This window comes from Alligator mississippiensis, chromosome 3 (genome assembly GCF_030867095.1).
Source record: "Alligator mississippiensis isolate rAllMis1 chromosome 3, rAllMis1, whole genome shotgun sequence".
NCBI classification, from domain to species: Eukaryota; Metazoa; Chordata; order Crocodylia; family Alligatoridae; genus Alligator; species Alligator mississippiensis.
In genome coordinates this window covers 171,268,770-171,286,780 of record NC_081826.1, presented here as the reverse complement: position 1 = coordinate 171,286,780, position 18,011 = coordinate 171,268,770, and the positions used below count along the sequence as shown (strand labels likewise).

At 43.0% G+C, this 18,011-nt stretch overlaps 2 protein-coding genes across 3 annotated transcripts in view; one reads left to right on the top strand and one right to left on the bottom strand.

Annotated features, from left to right (window-relative positions):
* MOB3B (MOB kinase activator 3B) overlaps positions 1 to 15,487 on the bottom strand; it is a 180,884-nt gene extending 165,397 nt beyond the window's left edge. For both annotated transcript variants that reach the window (XM_059724643.1, XM_006271393.4), the window contains exon 1: positions 15,356 to 15,487. The gene's annotated coding sequence lies outside the window, so the exon portion shown is untranslated. The remainder of the gene's footprint in view (positions 1 to 15,355) is intronic.
* Positions 9,561 to 10,320, top strand: LOC102570269 (interferon alpha-7-like). Its single transcript, XM_006271394.3, has one exon. The coding sequence runs from the start codon at positions 9,614 to 9,616 to the stop codon at positions 10,286 to 10,288; it is 675 nt and encodes a 224-aa protein (XP_006271456.1). The 5' UTR covers positions 9,561 to 9,613; the 3' UTR covers positions 10,289 to 10,320.
* Positions 15,488 to 18,011: the final 2,524 nt, after the last annotated feature.

Here is an 18,011-nt window from a genome sequence, read left to right as displayed (position 1 = left end):
TACAAAACACTTTTCACAGACGAGCCTATGAACCTCCCTTCATCAACCTCCTTGATATAAAAACTCATGGACTCAATATAGACATTGGATTTATGACACCTGCCTGACATCTGACTCACCAGGTACCTCTCCAGGTGCTACCATCCCTGCTGCTTTCATCCAAATCAACAAAAAAATGACAAAGTTATAGGTATTTTAGTGATTCTCCATTATACTCTATGGCCGAATCACAGAATCGGCTTATTTGGCGGCTAAATCTCCGAATCCGATTCAGCCAAATCAAATCGGGACAGTGACTCAAATCACCCAGTCAAATCACTGTCCCTCCAAATTGCCCCAATCCAAATCCGAATCAAATACTTGCTGCTTCATACAGGCATACTGAGGGGTCAACATGGTTTGAATGACACAGATTCTTGGTTCTGAACTAATATCATGCACGGTTTATACAATGATACAACGGTGTTGCTCAAGTGTGTTTTATGGAGTACCTATACTAAAACTTGCAGCAATTTGCAACAAGTTCAAATTACTAATTCTGGATCAATTAAATCAGTAGGCACCTGTGGTAATTTGTAGATATGCAAATTGATATGGGTATGTGTATTTGAAAAATAGCATTTTTTGGTCTGTGTTTCAAATTAACAAGGTTTCCTATATAAAGCAGTGGGAAGGGTTGGGTAGGAGGGGGCATGAAGTTGCTGCAATTCTGACTCTGAATCTCTTTACTTCCCCTGCAGCTTCTCCCTGCATCCCCTGGCTCCTCCCCAGCTCTACTGTCTCAGAAGCTAAGCAGGGTCTGACGGTAAAGGAGTGGGGGGAAAGAGGCAGATATTGCAGAAAGCTGGGGGAGGGAGGGGGCAGAGATTATGGGGAGTGAGGGTTGCCAGTGGAAGGGGAGGGTGGAAATAGGAAGGCTGCAGGGGGAAGAAGTGGGCAGGAAAGAGGGCAAGAGAGCCACCTGACACCCCCACCCCATCCCCACCCACACCATTTTCCCTGCTGTTGCAGTGGGAGGGGGACAAATTCAAGACAACACTCCAATAATTAGATTCTATAGCTGGAAAACTGTAACAAATTTATATATATTTTCCATATATAGAATCTAATTGTTGGGGGATCATCTTATATTTAAGTAAATACAGTACGTTAATGAAGTTACATGTTGTCCTAGCAAAACTCCAGTTACTTTTCAAGAGACAGACTTTCAGGCAGACATTCCCATCCTAGTTAGTATGTACTGCTATCGTTTGAAGTTCTCTCTCAGTATGAAGCAATTGGGAAACAGGCACAAATAAAAAAAAGAAATCAAATCATAATACAGTTAGTAGCGAGATTATTTGTATTAGAGGAGCTGCTCACAAATGCTCCAATACATACTCAGGCCTAATGTGTTGGGACTATAAAATCTGTACTCTGAGAGTTTATATAGGCCAAACAAAGGCAGCTGAAGAGTTATTATTTTTCCTTGTTTATAGATGGGAAATTGAGGCCTAGAGCAATTCAGTCCCTTGGCCAAACTCACACAGGACTTCTTGGCAAATCCCAACACTGACCTCAGACATTCTGAGTCTCAGCTCAGTGCCTCAACAACAACATCCCCCCACCTTATACTTCCATTTATAAATTTCCATTTTTGAAGATCTGTGGATATGATGAGATTTCCATGAGACCTGGGTTTCTTCTGAGCTCAGTGGGGTTCCGGGCCAGGAGTGGGACCCCAAGACATTATACCCATACAAATGCTACTACTCCTCATAATAGTAAAATACAGAATAAACATAAATAATTTTGTGGCCTTTGCTACCATCAAGCAGGCACAGAGGACCTTTACAATACCAGACAGAGAAATATATATCTGTTCTTTAAGAAAGTCTAGTGTTCTAGATTTGCAGACACTCTAGTGCATGTCAATCCAAAGGGATCTAATAATGCACACTGAAAGAAATCTGTTTACTAGCTGCTGTATCCCTGTGATCTCAGTGATCCCTGGGATGCTGTCAGATCCTTTAAAGTGTGCTGCAGGGTGCCACACAACATTGACACTGTGTGGTATGTTAATGCCTATGTATGATTCACGTCTATAAGAGGGAAGGAAACTTTGCAACAAGTATGACTGACTTCACAGATGCTAAAGGACAATATTTGATTAGTAAGCCGGTTTTAAATGGTGGTTACTACCTTTAGATTCTCTTTAGACAAGAGGGCCAACTCTTGTACAAACCCCATCAACACAAGAGCTTTGTAGCCCTCAGTCATCCCTGACCTACTGGTTAGGATTAGCTGCTGTAATAAGCTACAATTGTTCTGGTTATTTTCCTGGTTATTTGATTCGCTGCCGAAACAAAAGTTTTCATTTTTCTTTTCCCTCCAAATTCCTGATGGCATTTTGATTATTCCAGTTTTACATGACCCCATAGCTCACAACAGGAGGTCTAAAAAAGAGAGCGACTGAGGTGAACTAATGACAAAGACCGTCCCCAACTACAAGACATTGGTTGTATGCTGTTATATGTACCAGCTCACAATGGAAGATGCCCCATTTACTTCCTCAAAGTCTTGTCCAAACCCCAGTCTTTCTGAAAGCTTGATGCTGCTGTACCACTGTCATTACCAAAACCAAGCAGCAAGAATGCTAAGGTAAACTGACCATGGGAGCTTTACTGCGTTAGCATCACAACATCATGTTATTGCCCTAAAACTGCTGATCTTGCTTTCCTTCCAAGTCTTAACAAGAAAAGGGGAGGGACAAGGCCCTCTCTGAAATTGACCTAGATGTTTTTCCTCCTTGTTCCCACATTATGCAAATGGTTTGTTAACACAGATCTTGAGATTCCTTTCAAAAATACACTCCAATCCCACAAGCCCATTCTTCCACCATCATCAGCAGCAATCCCTCACAGTTGAGGATATGATTGTCTTCCACGGTTGCCTTATCAGTGGGTCTGAAGATGGCTGACAAAGCCAGTAGGGGATTGACAGGTTCTACTGCAACCCAGGTACATGTGTTCATGGGGGGTGGGTGGTGCTGAGTTCTTGGTTCAGTCCACGACACATTGTTTCTGCTGGTCTCAGTTTTCCATCTCCTGCAGTCATCATAAGGTTTCAAAGTACTGACAGCCTTGCAGCAGACTCTTCCTCCATTTGGGGCAGTAGGCTCCCATGAGTAGATATCGATATTGCATGTTTTCAAGTTGCCTTTGAGGACATCCTTGAAGCACTCTCTCTGCTCTCCTCTTGAGCATAAGCTTTGACTGAGCTGGGAGAATAAAACTTATGTGGGAGGGGAAACAGAAGCCCCCCTCCCAGCATGTCTTGGGACCCAGCCCGACAAGCCCCAATACTTACCACAGGTGCCAGAACGAGCAGCAGCTGGGGGAAGATGCCGACGCAGGTTTGGCGGCTCCGCAGCTGCCTGAGCCTGTGGATCGGCAATCCCAGGGGGCAGAGCTCAGGGCAAGAAGCCCCAGCGGCCGACAGGGCTGCCCGGTAGGAAAAACCCCGGGGTGGAGCTCAAGGAGCCGGAGTTGGCCAGAGAGTCATGGCAGGGAGAGAAAGGTGGTCCCCACAGTGGTGGGCAAAGAGTGGGCTCTGCGGGAGCAGCCAGGTACCCCAGTGGGGACTCCCACCTGTTGGTGGGAACAGGAGTGATTAGCTCCCAACCTGCGGGCCCCCCTGGAAAAAGTAAGAGGAGGGATCAATGTTGAGTCTCTTTCTCGCCCCAGGGAGGCAAAAGGGTCCGGGGAACTGGAGTCCCCTGTACTCTGTCAGTAGATGACTAATGCCTTCACAGGGACTGAAGGACTTTTTGAGTTATCGTTACCCCAGGTTGGGGCATGTTTAGTTTGTCCATGGGCTGGCCTGAAGATTAAGGATCAGTCCCATGGAGATTGACAGTTGGACACCCTACCCCGCTCAGGGTGGGCCTCATGGGTGAGGAGAGATCACCCCGGGGAAAGGTACAAGGAGGCTGAGCTCTCCCAGGCCATGGATGTGGTAAGGGTGGGGGAAAGGGGAGGTTTGGAGCCCCACAAAGAAGGACCCAGGGCTGCGACCGCACTAGGACCATCAACAGGGAATTGCCTCCCCCAGCTATCAACATCAAAGTTGTGGCAGGCAAGTAGAGGCAGCGCTCAGAACCATCTAGGTGGCCCTAGACTGTGGTCTCATCCTGACGTCGCTAGGAAGGAAGGTGCCAACCAAGAAGGGGCCAAAGCCATACATTACTCCCATTCCCTTGATCAGGTCTCCTCCAAGCCACTTGGTCCCCAAGTGCTCAGATTGTAGATGGCTCCGATGGCATTGAAAAAATTATGCATATCGTCAATGACATAGGAGATTCAGCATCTCATTGACTTGTCTTCCTAAGCGATTCAATTCATTTTGCTTGGAGTTAGTGTCATTCTGCCATGCATGAAAGTCCAAGAGTTGATCAGCTGCAAGCACCAGGATCTCCCAGTCATTCCCATCAAAATAGTTTTAGTGTTTCCTAGCAGAGACTCCAAGTGTTTATACACAGGCACTGATGACGGTAGACTTGAAGGCTCCCCGAGAACTGCTGACAATCTCCCATTGTCGTTGATTGCAATTCACCAGTTATTGTTAAGTTGCTGGTGGATGAGGTCTCACTTGATTGGTTCCTTGAGTCTGTGGACCTTCCATTGGCATAACATCTACTGCAGTTGTTGTTTGGGAGCCAGTTTGAGTGACATAACCAAGTGGATCAGTCCAGCAATCATCAGATCTTACCATAGCTCAAGTAATGCAGACATTGTTCCAATCCCTATCATGAACCATGACATAGTCAATCAAGTGCCAATGCTTAGATCGTGGGCGTTGCTTGTTCTTCTGGCAGAACAGGGTGTTGGTGATGGTGGGGACTGGACCCAATGATCTTTCAAGGTCCCTTCCAGTCTTACAATCTATGAATCTATGAGTCCATGTTCTGTGCATCTGGTCAAGAGGAGGATGCCACTGGAGTAAACCTTTCCCAGTCCTTCGTTGCTGAGGGTTCTGTTCGAGAGGTTCATGTCTCTTCCATCAGGCATTGAAATAAACAAGCAAAATAAGCCCGTCTCCCTCTAGAACGTCAGAAACGACTTGGTCAAGGTTAGCATAGAATTCCTCCCTGGTTTCATCAGAGGTATCAAGAGTCAAGCATCTTTGCTGATAACAGAATCATATTAGCTGTGCCAATTTGAGACAGAGTCATGAAGCACTCATTAATTCCAATAAGGAACTCATTAATTTGGTTTATAAGTTCATTCTTAATGACAAAGCCAACTCTGTGAAGTCAGTTTTCTCCTTCCTGTTTATCCTTCCAGAAAAGGATATAGCCATCTCCTTGTTCTTTGAGCTGCCCATCTCCTGCTCACTGGGTCCCACTAAGTGCAGCGATGTCAATGCTGTGTCACCTGAATTCTTGAGCCATGACTGCAGCGTGGTGCTCTGGGTGTTCACTATTAAGATTGTCCATGATGGCTCTGATGTTTCAGGCCCCACAACTATGTCTTTGTGGATTCTGACCACAGTAAAGGTGACCCCATTGGACGCAGTTATCCAGTCAGGAAAAAGGTAGACAGACTATGTTTAGGGCACCTTTTCTAACCTTCTCCCTATGTGAGGTGAGCACAGTAGATCCTGAAGAGGGCTGCTCAGTCACAGTTACAGCTGTCAAATCTCACTCCTGCCTCGTCCAAGTGCTAGACAACCTTCTTGTAACTGCCGCCTTCATGCTAATGCATGACTAGGAGCTTCCAGGACTCGCACCACATGCACAGTGGCAGCACTTTGCATCTCCACACTGTATACACACCTTACTTCTCTATTCTGTCATCACTGCCAAGATATTCACTTTTTATGGTTATTGCAAGTACCTTTTCCAGTGCAACAATAAGAGGGCTTTAGCTTTGTTTCATGACTTGATTCATCACAGAATTTAAATCACACACAGCAGTGAAAATAACGTTACATCCTATGTAAGGAACCCTCCAGTGCCAAAGTGTTATTTTAGTTCAGTCGTGCCATTCAGTTTGAGAACAGATTTAGCACATGGCTAAAAATGCCTTTAGGGACTGTCTGCCTGTGAGGTGACCCATAACAATTACTTTAAAAAAAGCATCTTTGTGCAAATCTTCTCCTGCTGTTCTAAGAACACCAACTAGCTCTAGTTACGATATCCATTACTGGAGGAAACAGATGGGAAAAGGGATTGGTAATGGGCTACAGAGCTTCCATTAACCACTAAGCTGTCAGCTCAAATTTGACCCAGCACAGCAACTGAAAGTTACTATAACATCTGTATGACACCTTGCTGATGACTGCTCAACAATTATCATGGAGTGAGCGAGTGGCAATTTCATCTCACATCCTAGCAGACAAACACCAACATCTTGAAATTGGTACCCAGCTGTGTGACTCACTTTTTGGAAGTTCTGGAGAACTAGCTAAGCATTGGATAGTCTCAGAGTTAAGTATGCCCTTGCTCCTGGAAGTGGTCTTGGCAGAAGCTGTGTGATGTACAATGGCAGGACAGTATGAGAAAACATGCAGCCCTGTCTGTTCAGAGTAATGAGGAGAAGGCTGTCTGTCCTGAGTAATACAGATGATAGCCATCTTACTATTAATCTAATGGGAAATTCTGTCTTCTTTAGACAGTAATCTTTTTTTTACTCCACAATTCTACAAGCAAATTACTGAGTCAACACTGCATTGTTTTGTGTAGCTGTCCCATCTGTATCTTATTCTTTGCTCGCTGAGAATGTCTTGTGTCTTGCAAAACTATGAGATATGATTAACAGAGTCATCTTGAGGAAAAGAGATGATTTCACTCATGACTAAAATCCAATTTTGCATTTACAGTCTATATACAAAAAAAGAAAAGTTTTTAAAACAAGTAAGTGAAAACCTATTAAATGAAAAGTATTAATGGGTACATTTTGGTTCATTAAATGTATACAACAATCTAGACTTTAAAAAAGTAACTGCAAAAGACTTTCAGAAAGCTGGATGCTGCATAACTCATTTCCTAGAGCTAGGTCTGCAATGTGAAAGCAATTCTGGTGAAACTGGAGGCAGCTGTTTTTGTCCCACCACTGTGTTCAATAACTGGGAAGACTTGCTTGGATCCCATATAGAAAGCTAAATGATACCACAATAAGTTACACATGCATATACACTTCTGAATAAATGTAGAGACGTTGAAAGAAGTCAGCAATGTTAATACCAGCTAGCTATTCTGATTTTGTCGTGCTTTTGCATTCTTTATTGAAAATCTGCTATTACAAAAGTCTGTAGTTTTTCAAATTTAGTTGTTTCCTTTTAAAAACAATATGCTCAAATTTCTATATTTGAATATTTATTAAAGTGTGTTAAGAGATAGCTACAGTTGCAAATTAGTTTTAAGAAACAAAATTAAGAACGATGCTAGACGCTTAGACATTCCTTGAAATAAATGGTTCAAGGAAACATTTGTCATTCAATCAACAGCATGCTGACTAAAATATTTTTAAAGAAAATCAGATCCTTAGGGTCCAGGCCTGCACTCCTTACTCAGAGGAAAGTTTTGCTCAGATTTTTCGGACTTTTTCCTGAGTAAGCATTGCAGAGCCACATTGGAAATGACAAGCCAAGATACCAACTCTCCTCAGCCATATTCAGCCTTGGTAGTCAGCATCTCTGAAAGTACCAAAGAAAGGGCATAACTTTGAGCTTTATTTGTTAAGAGCATCTTGAGCAGCCAAGACAATTGGTTTCCCTCATCTTTCTCCTAAGATTCCAAGTGTTTAAACAGGTGCTACAAAGAGTGCAAATGAAGCTGCAAACAGGTGTCTCAGGTCTTACAAGCTACTGGGGCCACAGGCTTCAGAGATGGAAGTTCAACCACAACCTGGTCTGCTGTGAGGCCCAAGGACAACCAAAAGCATCTCCTGGCTTCAGAACAGAACTCCCACACCAACCAACCAACCAAGCAGCTCTCTTGCCACTGGTGGTATTTTCAATGTGCTTGACTAAAAGTTGGGACAATGTCTCAAGCCAAATTACTAGGTGACCTGTGCCACTACATTCCACACTGGAACAAGCCTGAAAGACTGACCCATTCATCCCAAACTAAGAAAAGGACAGACTCTCAGCTGGTTTGAACTGATACCACAAGTTTATAATGAGATGACAATAGGATAGATTGTCTCACTCCAATATCGTTTCGTGTTTTCTTTCTAGCATCATATAAAATCATCATGATAGCAGCTCAGGCTGAAGCACATTGTCCACTGAATTCAATTTTTAATGCATCTCTCATGAAAGTTGTTTCTCATGAAGAGTAAAAGCTGTAAGATCATACCTGGTTAACTATTCACATTCTACTGAAGTTTCACCTACCTGGCCAGTGAATTTCTGTATCAATAAATACTAATTCCATCCAGGAAGAGCACACAGCAACTGCTGAAATGTCCTTAGCCTGATGAAGGGTTTTTGAACCCGAAAGCTTGCTTAATAACTATTCTCCAACTATTTGGGTTGGTCTAATAAAAGATATCAGATTCACTCAAGGAACCTTGTCTGCCTAATTTCATCCAAGACATTTAAACATACTTGGGAAAAAACAGAGTTCAGCCTGACGCTATATATATAAAATACCAGCCACATCTGGAAGTGAAAGCTTTCCACTCTCAAAAAGCATGAGTAAAACAATGTGAGATCTATGGATCCAGTCCAACCATTCCTGAATGCCCCAAAGCCTCAGGTGTTTTAAGTCCCTGAGGAACTGGATCCCAACCCAAACAGTCATTGAAGCCAGATTGTGAGACTCAAGGAAACTGGGACAGCGGCTCTCAACTACCAATTTAAAATCCCTCCCTAAGCAGTCTAAAAGATGTCAATAGGTTGGTCCTGCTCCAGTATAAGTCAATGGAGTTTTGCCTAGCCTGACAAAAGGAAAGCAAGTACAGTGCAGGCGGGGCGAGGGAGGGGGAAGAGGGAGAGGAGAAGAAAGCAACAATACATTTAACTACTGTTTGGAAGCAGGGCTAAGTATATGTTGGGAGGGCAAAACAGAAGAGAGAGCCTCTGAAGGCTGGAACACAACACAAAAGGCAAAAACCTTTCCTCTTCAGGCTTGTCTGTTTTTATCAGTCTGCCAATATTGCCATTCCAGCAAATCCACCTACTAGAGATACAGCTCATATCCTTTGGCTGGTGTAGCTTAAACAAGTTTACAAATGGAACAAGCTTTTACTAGTAAAACTTTTACAGTTTTACTAGTAAACTTCATCTACATTAAGGTTTTTGCCAGAACAACTCCCAATTCGGTTTCTACCATTTTTCACTCTCCTAATCTACATAGTGATGCCAGCAAAACCTTTAAGTATAAACTAAGCCTTAAAGTTTTATAAGAGAGGATGGGACATGTGAAGGAGAAGATGGGACATGTTTGTGGCCAGACTCCAATAAGGAAGAGACCATTCTCTATCAAATATATTTCTGCTGATCATTATCTTTAAAACAAAGAAGTATCATACTATTCATTCATTAAGCAGAAAGTGAAACAAACAAAGCCTCAAAGGGATTCATGACTAATGGACATGGCTCACACTGAAGAAATAAATTCAGAGCAATGGAAGAGCCCACAAAAGACGCACAAGCTCTGGGTTTTCAGCTTCTTCCCAAAGACAAAGACATCAGGACTACCTACTTGATCATTATGAACACCTTATCTCAAAGAAGTTTCCTGCATGTTTGCCTTGTGCTGGTGTTCTCCATCAAATCCTTCTCCTCCACCAAAATCTCATCTCCAGACTGCTCCAGACTGCAGCGAATCAAAGTGAACCACAGCCTATACCTCCTGTGCAGGATGGGTGGACAATTTCCTTTATCATGTCTAAATGACAGGACAGACTTCAGGATCCCCAGAGAGATTTTCATAATCAGAAAGAAGGAGAATGCCCTGATGATAATCCATGAGCTCCTCCACCACATCTTCCAGCTTTTTAGCAAGAATCTTCCGCAAGGTGCCTGGAACCCAAGTTGCATTGAGAAATTCCAAAATGGATTGCACTGGCAAATTGAGCAGCTGGAGAAATGTTTTGGTGGGGAGATGCAGCAGGCAACAAGGAACTGGAAAAATGGGCTTTTACAGAACAACATCCTGAAAGCGAAGAAATATTTCCAAAGAATCAGCCACTTCCTCAATGAGAAAAACTACAGCCGCTGTTCCTGGGAAACAGCTCGCATGGAAATGAGAAGATGCTTTCTGTTTCTTGACCATCTCTTAAAAAACCTTCGAAACTAAAAAAGGTAAATAGATTTTTTTCTGTAGCTAGAAACTGGCAGTTTCTCTCTTAAAGTATCAAAAAAGTTCTGTCTCTACCACTAATGCCAGCTTCTCCAAAGCATTCATCTATGCTTTGGGCAGCTAACTGAAGTAGAATGACTTTAAAAAGTACTCAACATCTCACTGTTCCCACTACTTTCAAAGAGATCAGATCTCTGGAAAGTTTGGCTGCTTTTATACATTATCCTAAAAACAGGTCAACAGTTCTTAAAAATAGTGGTCCTGCATATTTATACTTGTATAGTCTCACATTGTGCTATAAAAGTATTTCAGGTCATTTCATAAGGTCATAGAATCATAAGATTGAAAGAGACTTTGAGGGGTCAGTTAGATCAACCCCCTGCCCAGAAACAGGACCATTCCAGGCAGGTGCCTATCTGAGCCCTTCATGGAAATCTCCAATGGGGAGATTTCACTAATTTCCCAAGCAACTTGCTGCATTGTCCTGCTGTTCTTAAAGCTAGTCTGTCAGTTGTTTTCTGGCTCTAAGGTATTTCTTGTTGCATTTTATCTGGACATTGATTGTATTCTTTTAGAGAGCTGGAGATTACTTCTTTAATAAGAACTGACAGATGTCCAAGTCAGGTGGATATCACACCCTTCTACGGTTCTTGCATGGATTAAAAAGATCATAGTTATATCACCTACGATTTAACAAACAACCAGAATCTCCTTAAATTGCTTGATTAAATAATGCAAGGGCATTACACAAACATGTGCACAGACAACAAATATCCTGAAGAATCATGGTTTATAGTTTCTGACCTAGTCTTCAACTCTGATAATCTACTTAACAAATGCATCTATTGTTGCAATGTCCATTCTTCCTTTGGACATATTTATTCAACAACAGGTAAAGATTTTTGGAGGCACTGGTTTATAACCACCTAATCAGTAGAAAGTATGGTTGTTTTGGTTTTTTCCCCTTTTTTACAGTGTGTTTATGTTTGTGGTCATGTTTTATATGAACAGAAAAAGAGTCTTAAACAGGTAATATCTAATGTAACAAAATCTTTCCTATCCTCCTTACCTCCTTTCCCCCCTCCTCTTAAGTAGGTAAGACAAATCAGTTTCCCAAATACCTGTTATTTTCTATTTCAGAGACCTCAAGCACCTTGGATGTTGGATCTCAGAGCCCATTTGTTGCACTCAAGGAACAACCACGTGATATTTGATTCTGCTTTTCATTCCCCCCATCTTTGCTTTCTTAACAAAAGGTATCCAGATCTCTAAACGTGCATGGTTCTGAAGGAAATTGCATCTGTGACAAACAGATTCTATCCTTTTTGTCAGAAAAAAAAAAATCAGGAGAGAGTTAAACTTTACCACAAACAGAATCTGGAGGAAAAATATGACAAAGCAGCCTTGAAGTCAGATTTAAAAGATTTTTTGGTCATTTCAGACCTGTGCAGTACCTAGATATTTTGGTTAAGATCCTCTAAGCAGACAAGGACTCCACTCTCACAGCTCCCATTCATTTAAAGTAAAATGGTGAAAAGTACCTTAACTCTTCGTGGAGAATATCCATTAAGAAGCATGCTGCTTTTCCTAATCCTAATACCTACCCAGGCACGAGGCTGCAATAACCAGGACCACATATGAAAAGCAACAACAACAAAATGGAAATTCAGAAGTAAATGTGTAAATATGCTTCAGATTAATATTTTCCTAGACAAATATTTCTTCCTAAGTAAAGCAATTTAAAGTTTTAAAAAATGTTAAGTAGGTGTCTAGCCTCAGTTTAGCAAAGTACCTAAACTAACTTCAGGCACATGGGTGGTCTCATTATTTCAACTATTCCTGTTCTTAATATAAGGCAGATGTTTAAGTACCTTGCTGAAATGCAGCTTATGATGTTGATGTTTCCTCATGTATAATGCATCAGGCAATATACATGCTGGTTCTAGCTAGACTCCAGCTAGGGCCAGAGTGTACTCCACCCATTAGACGCTTATGTACAACTGAATTCCACCCTGTTCAAGTCCCTGGAAATCTATTAACATATCTACTTTTCTACCACATAGTCATCTTAGTCTAAAAGCTAGAGTCTCAAATAAACAGCAAAGAGGAGGAGGACTCGCCTTCCTTTTGAATTACTGCTTGTTCAGGGATTCAAGCAGGGTGGAACAGGATCACATCTGGGTACTTAAGTCCACTTAGGCACCCAGTAGGCAGAGTAGGATGTGGTCCTTATATCTTCACTGGACTAGACTTCTGCTTAAACTATGCAGAACTGCAGCTGTACTTTTAACTCCAAAAAGCAGTGTCTGCCAAAGGTTTGGCAAAAATAACAAGGTATAATCCTGCATACATTAATGAAGCAGACCTTCCCTTATCCAGAAGTCTTTTGGTGTCTGAGCTGCACCACTGGGGTAAGAGGACACTAGGGAAGTTTCACCTTTCCTGATTTGCTACATTGGAGAAATACTTCTATGAAAAGTAAAGTATTTTTGCCTACTAGTTCTGGCAAAGTTAATGTTGAGTTAATGACTTATCGATCGTCTCAAGGTAGCTAAGGATTTGTAAAGGCTAATGCACCCTTTAACTGGCATTTAGAGAAATATTCACATGAACTTCTACAAACACTCTGGTTATCTTGAGTCACAATTAATAATAAGCAAAAAAAATAGATAGTATAGACAAGACCTATGTTTGCATTTCCTGTTTGGAATTCAGTGTTCATCCTCAGTGAGGGATACATGGATACTTCCCATTTCCATGGAGAGAATTTTATTGCCTGAAAAATCTGACTTGTGGTCATTTCAGAGTACATAATATTAACTCTTAATTTTCATTTAAAAAAAGACTACTTTCAACTTACAAAACACATTTTCTATGAAAAATATTTAAGACCTGTTGTTACAAGTAACGCCTAAGTAACTGAGGAATCAGAAAAACAAAAATATTTTTGCTGCCTTGATTTGATAGTACGTGTAGATTATTTCAATGATTCCCCTATCAATCATTTTCCCTTATCACTTGTGTGGGTTTTTCCACTCAGCAACAAAGACATTTTAAAACCACAGGAAAATGCAATTATAAATTGTAAACCACAAAAATTGGCAGGGGGAAATCAAGGTCACACATAACTAACTTTATAAAAACTAACTATATTTCCAGATAACAGTCTTTCTTTCTTTCATATTTTGTTGGGCTATCAGGCAAAATAATTGCCTTCCTATTTTTTGAAAGGAAGTTATATATGTGAAGTATTCACTGTTAGCTTTTGTACCATGCTGGCTTAGGTCAGTTCTGATAGCTGTTCATTTAATTATTTTATTATTTCAAAGTGAGTCAGGATTATGTGAGCTGGAACAGAAACTGTAACTTTCTCAAGATTCTGAGTTTTTGCAATCTTTATATTTGCTTGTATTTTCTGCTAGTTCAAAGATATCATGACTATAAGTATGTCACTCATTTGTAAATGCAAAATAATCAATATATTTATTATTTTTTTTAAACCCACCATTGTGGACAAAGATCAGTAGATTTTAAGCCCCAAAAGTGACTGGCTAGTCTGACTCCTTGGACAACGATGGACATAAAATTGCAACATGTGATTCCTGTATCAAAACCAAGAATTCGTGGCTAAACTATAGCATCTCTTTTAGAAGAGTACTCAGTCTTTATTTAAAACTCCAGAAGACAGACAAGCTACTACATGTAGAGGCAGATTGTTTTAATGGGCAGTTACCTGTACAGTTAAAAATGTGTGCTCTACTTTGAAATCTGAATTTGCATAGCCTCAGCAACCAACTCCTGTATCCTGTTATGCCTCTGCCTTGTTAAAAGCCCTCTGCTATCAGAGGTCTTTTTCTCCCCATAGTTTTTTGTAGACTGATCAAGTCAATCTTTAACCTTCTCTTAGATGTGCTTAATGCAAGGCAGTTTTCTGAGACTTCCAAAATAGAGTTACAGGAATGATTAGCAATGTTTAGTTTGTTCAGTCTAATGATGAACTCCTTATCCATACAAGAAACAAAGCTTTTAACCCTAAATATGAAATGATTTCCCTGGAAACATCATCAATTGTATGGCAGTTAATGTCAGAAAACTGTAATATTACCTCCTACAGTCCTGTTGCTCTGCATTTAATTGTGGTCCCCTTTATGCCACCACGCATCTCTAAACTTCTGATATGGACAAAGCTATCAAGACTCAGTTCTTTCTATGACAGTCAAAAAATCTGAATCTGGGACAAAATTAGAAGGAAACAAAAATACTTCCCATTTCTATTACCCTTTCCATCCCAGAATTTCAATGTACTTCCAAGAACTACTTCAGCACTTCCCATTGCTCAGAACACTGCCAAGGTGGCAGCAGCGGTAGCAGGGGGGAGGCACTACCTGATCCCTCAGCCCTTCCTTATGGCTCCCCTCATCCATGGCTGCCTCATAGCCTTCCCCCAGCCCAGCAGGGAACCAGCCATCCATCCCATCCTTGGCACTTGCCCATGGCTGTGGCAGTATATTCCAGGGCAGGCACATAGGATCATAGAAAATGAGGGTTGGAAGGGACCTCAGGAGGTACGGACTTCAACCCCCTGCTCAAACCAGGACCCCAGCCATTTGTCTTTAAAGCCTCCAAGGATGGAGATTCCCCAACCTCTGAGTAACCTGCCCCAGTGCTTCACCAGCCTCCTAGTGAGACATTCTTTTCCTAAGGTCCAATCTATGCTTCCTTTGCTGCAGCTTGAACCCATCGCTCCTTGTTCTGTCACCTGCCACCGCTGAGACCCCGATGCTCCTTGGGACTGTCCCGTGGCAGGGGACAGCCAGCAGCAACCCCCGCGCCCCGCTCCCAGCCCCTGCTCAGCCCGAGGGGAAGGAAAGGGGAGCACAAACCCACTGGCCGGGGCAGGCCCCCAGTGCAGGGGGAGAGGGGAAGAGCGAGGCGAGGGGGGGCGTCTGTTCTGCGCGGAGGGGTCGCGGGGGTTGTTCCACATGTTTGACAGCTGTTGGAGCGCAGCTGGAGCCCCCGGGATGGAGTTGGGGACGCGCAGCGGCCGCAGAGCGGGGCACTCACCTCTCCCGCCGAGGGCTCCCTCCTGCGCGCCGGGGGGAGTCTCTAGCCCCAGCCGCGGCTCCCCCCGCCGGTGCCTGGCACTGTTGCATGCGACCGCCGCTCCTCCGCCACCCGCTGCGCCGCCCCCTGCCGGGCAAGGCCCAGACCTGCAGCCCTGCCCCGCCCCGCCCCGCCCCGCCCCCACCGGCCGGCCCGGGGCCGCGGGACTGCCTGGACTGGGGGGGAGGCGGCGCCCCAGCCCCGCACGTCCGCAAGCGGGGAGTACGGGCCGCCCCGCCCCGCCCCGCCTGCGCTCCTCCCAAGTGGAGCAGGGAGGGGACGCAGCACGGCGTGAAGTGAACTTCAGCCCGCCAAAGCTTGGCTAGGCGCACACCTACACACACACACACACACGTGCGCACATTCATGCACACGTTCACACATTACACACACGCACATGCGCGCGCAAACACACATTTACACACTGTGATATACACATACATAGACACACCCCTGTGCACACACATGCACACATTCACACTCTCATGCACACGTTCACACATACATTCACAGATTCATGCACACATTAACACATACGGGTGCACATGTTCACACATTTGCACACTGACATGCACACAAACATGTTCACACACACACATGCATGCACACATACACACACACTCCAACCCACCTACGCTTGGCTATGCATGTTATGCAGCTGTATATGCATACACATACACTTTCTTCAACATAGTTATACATATATATAAATATGTATTACTTAATCTATATACATGATAGATTATTTATGTATATATTACTATTATTATATAGATTATATATATGAGTGTGTATATATAATCTACTTTGTATATATAATCTACTATGTGTGTATATCTAATCTATAATCACATAAATACACAAAGCAGATTTTATATATATACACATACACACATTTATATAGCTATATAGATTACATAGATTTGTAAAAGGCAGGGTAGATGTGCACTTTATAGACAACCCAAAGGAGATTTATACACGCACGCACACACAATTATATATGTAATATATAATTACATATATAATTATATATTATCTCCTCTAGTTAGTCTATAAGGTGCACATCTACCCTGCGTGCTATAAATCCAAACAGCCCTTATGTTGTCAAAATTCACATCTGAAATCTGACTTGCAACTATCCCTCAACCCAACCTCTGAGGACTGAACCCTCTTAGTGCCTTCCTATATGCATCCCGGCCAAACCTCAGGTCTTAGACCAAGTGATGTGAACAGTGCAGGGACACAACTGAGTTACCTCAGACTTCCTTAAGCATAAACTTGGGCTAACCTCAGCTCTTAGTGTTTTAGAAGCTCTCAGTCTATATTTATCATACTCCTTACGTCAAGATGTGCATACACTGCCTAGGATCCTTATTAAGGTGGGTGTGTATGTCTGCAGAATGAAAAGCATAGCAATTTTTTCCAGCAACAAACTTGCTTGTCCTGCCCTTCATAAGAACTTCCCCCACAAGGCCTCTAGGGCCACGTCCAGCTGAATGCAGCCATGTGCTATGTGGTGCCACAGACACATCTGTTGTGCCATGTATTGCACATTCAGGTGTTCTCCATGCTGCAAAGGAGCAGCGCTGGGGGTGGGGGTTTACCCTTGGATATCCAGTGATCAAAAAAACCCACGCAAAAAAAAAGCAGAGAGGTGCACCGGGGGCAGCACGTGCCACTCAAAACTAGAGCATGGCTGGCTGGAGTCATGCTCCAGCTGCCAGCCAGGCTCCGAGTGGCAGGATCACCACTACTGCAGCCCCAGGAGGCCCCCAGAACCCCAGGTAAGGCTGCTGGGGCCAGCCCAGTGCTGGCCTCAGCCTCCCCTACCCCACCCGGTAACTTGTCACATGCCAGAGGGCACATGCATCCCCCAGGGACAACTAGCGGTGGCACAAGGTGCTAGTTGTCCCTGGGGAACCAAACATCCACGCTCATGTGGACGCAGCCTAGAAATACATAAGAACTGCCATTTACTGGGTCAGTCCATGTTACTCCATATCCTGTCGCACAGTGGCAGAAAGTGGATGCTGAAAGGAAGAATGAACAGGGTTTTCTCCTGTTCTTCTCCCACTTGCAATCACTAGTACATAAGATCTAGGAAGATCCGATTCAGAGGCTGTGCCCCTCACTCCACTCCCAAATTCAATAGCTATGGATGCACCTTTCCTTCAAGAATTAGTAGCAAGCCTGCTTCTACATTAACAGGTTCTCTCTGACAACACTTAGTCATTTTGATTAATGAAACATTGAATGTCAAAAACCTATAGAAGAAATTTTACAAAGCTGCATTGTCCTACTAGGTTTTTGTTACTACCTTAGAAAATAAATTTGGACTGGGTACAGTATAAATGTGGATGATTCTCTCAGGTCACTGGTAACACAAAGTAGAAGAACAAAGACCAAATTGTTAGTTTTGTGCCCAGAAAGCTACAAAACAAATGTGTCCATCATCAAAGCTATCAGCATTGCAGCACTGTAAAGAAGTGGATGGCAGACAACACAGTTCATCTTCACTAGGGTAAAGTTGCCCAGTCTTGTGAAGAATAAGGGTTAAAAAACTGCTGGCATTAATTCATACCAGTTTAGGTTTTAATTGTCCACATCCATGTTGAGG

Bases quoted from the DNA above. Each gene is read 5' to 3' on its own strand.
- LOC102570269 (XM_006271394.3), top strand. From the start codon at position 9,614: ATGGAAGAGCCCACAAAAGACGCACAAGCTCTGGGTTTTCAGCTTCTT.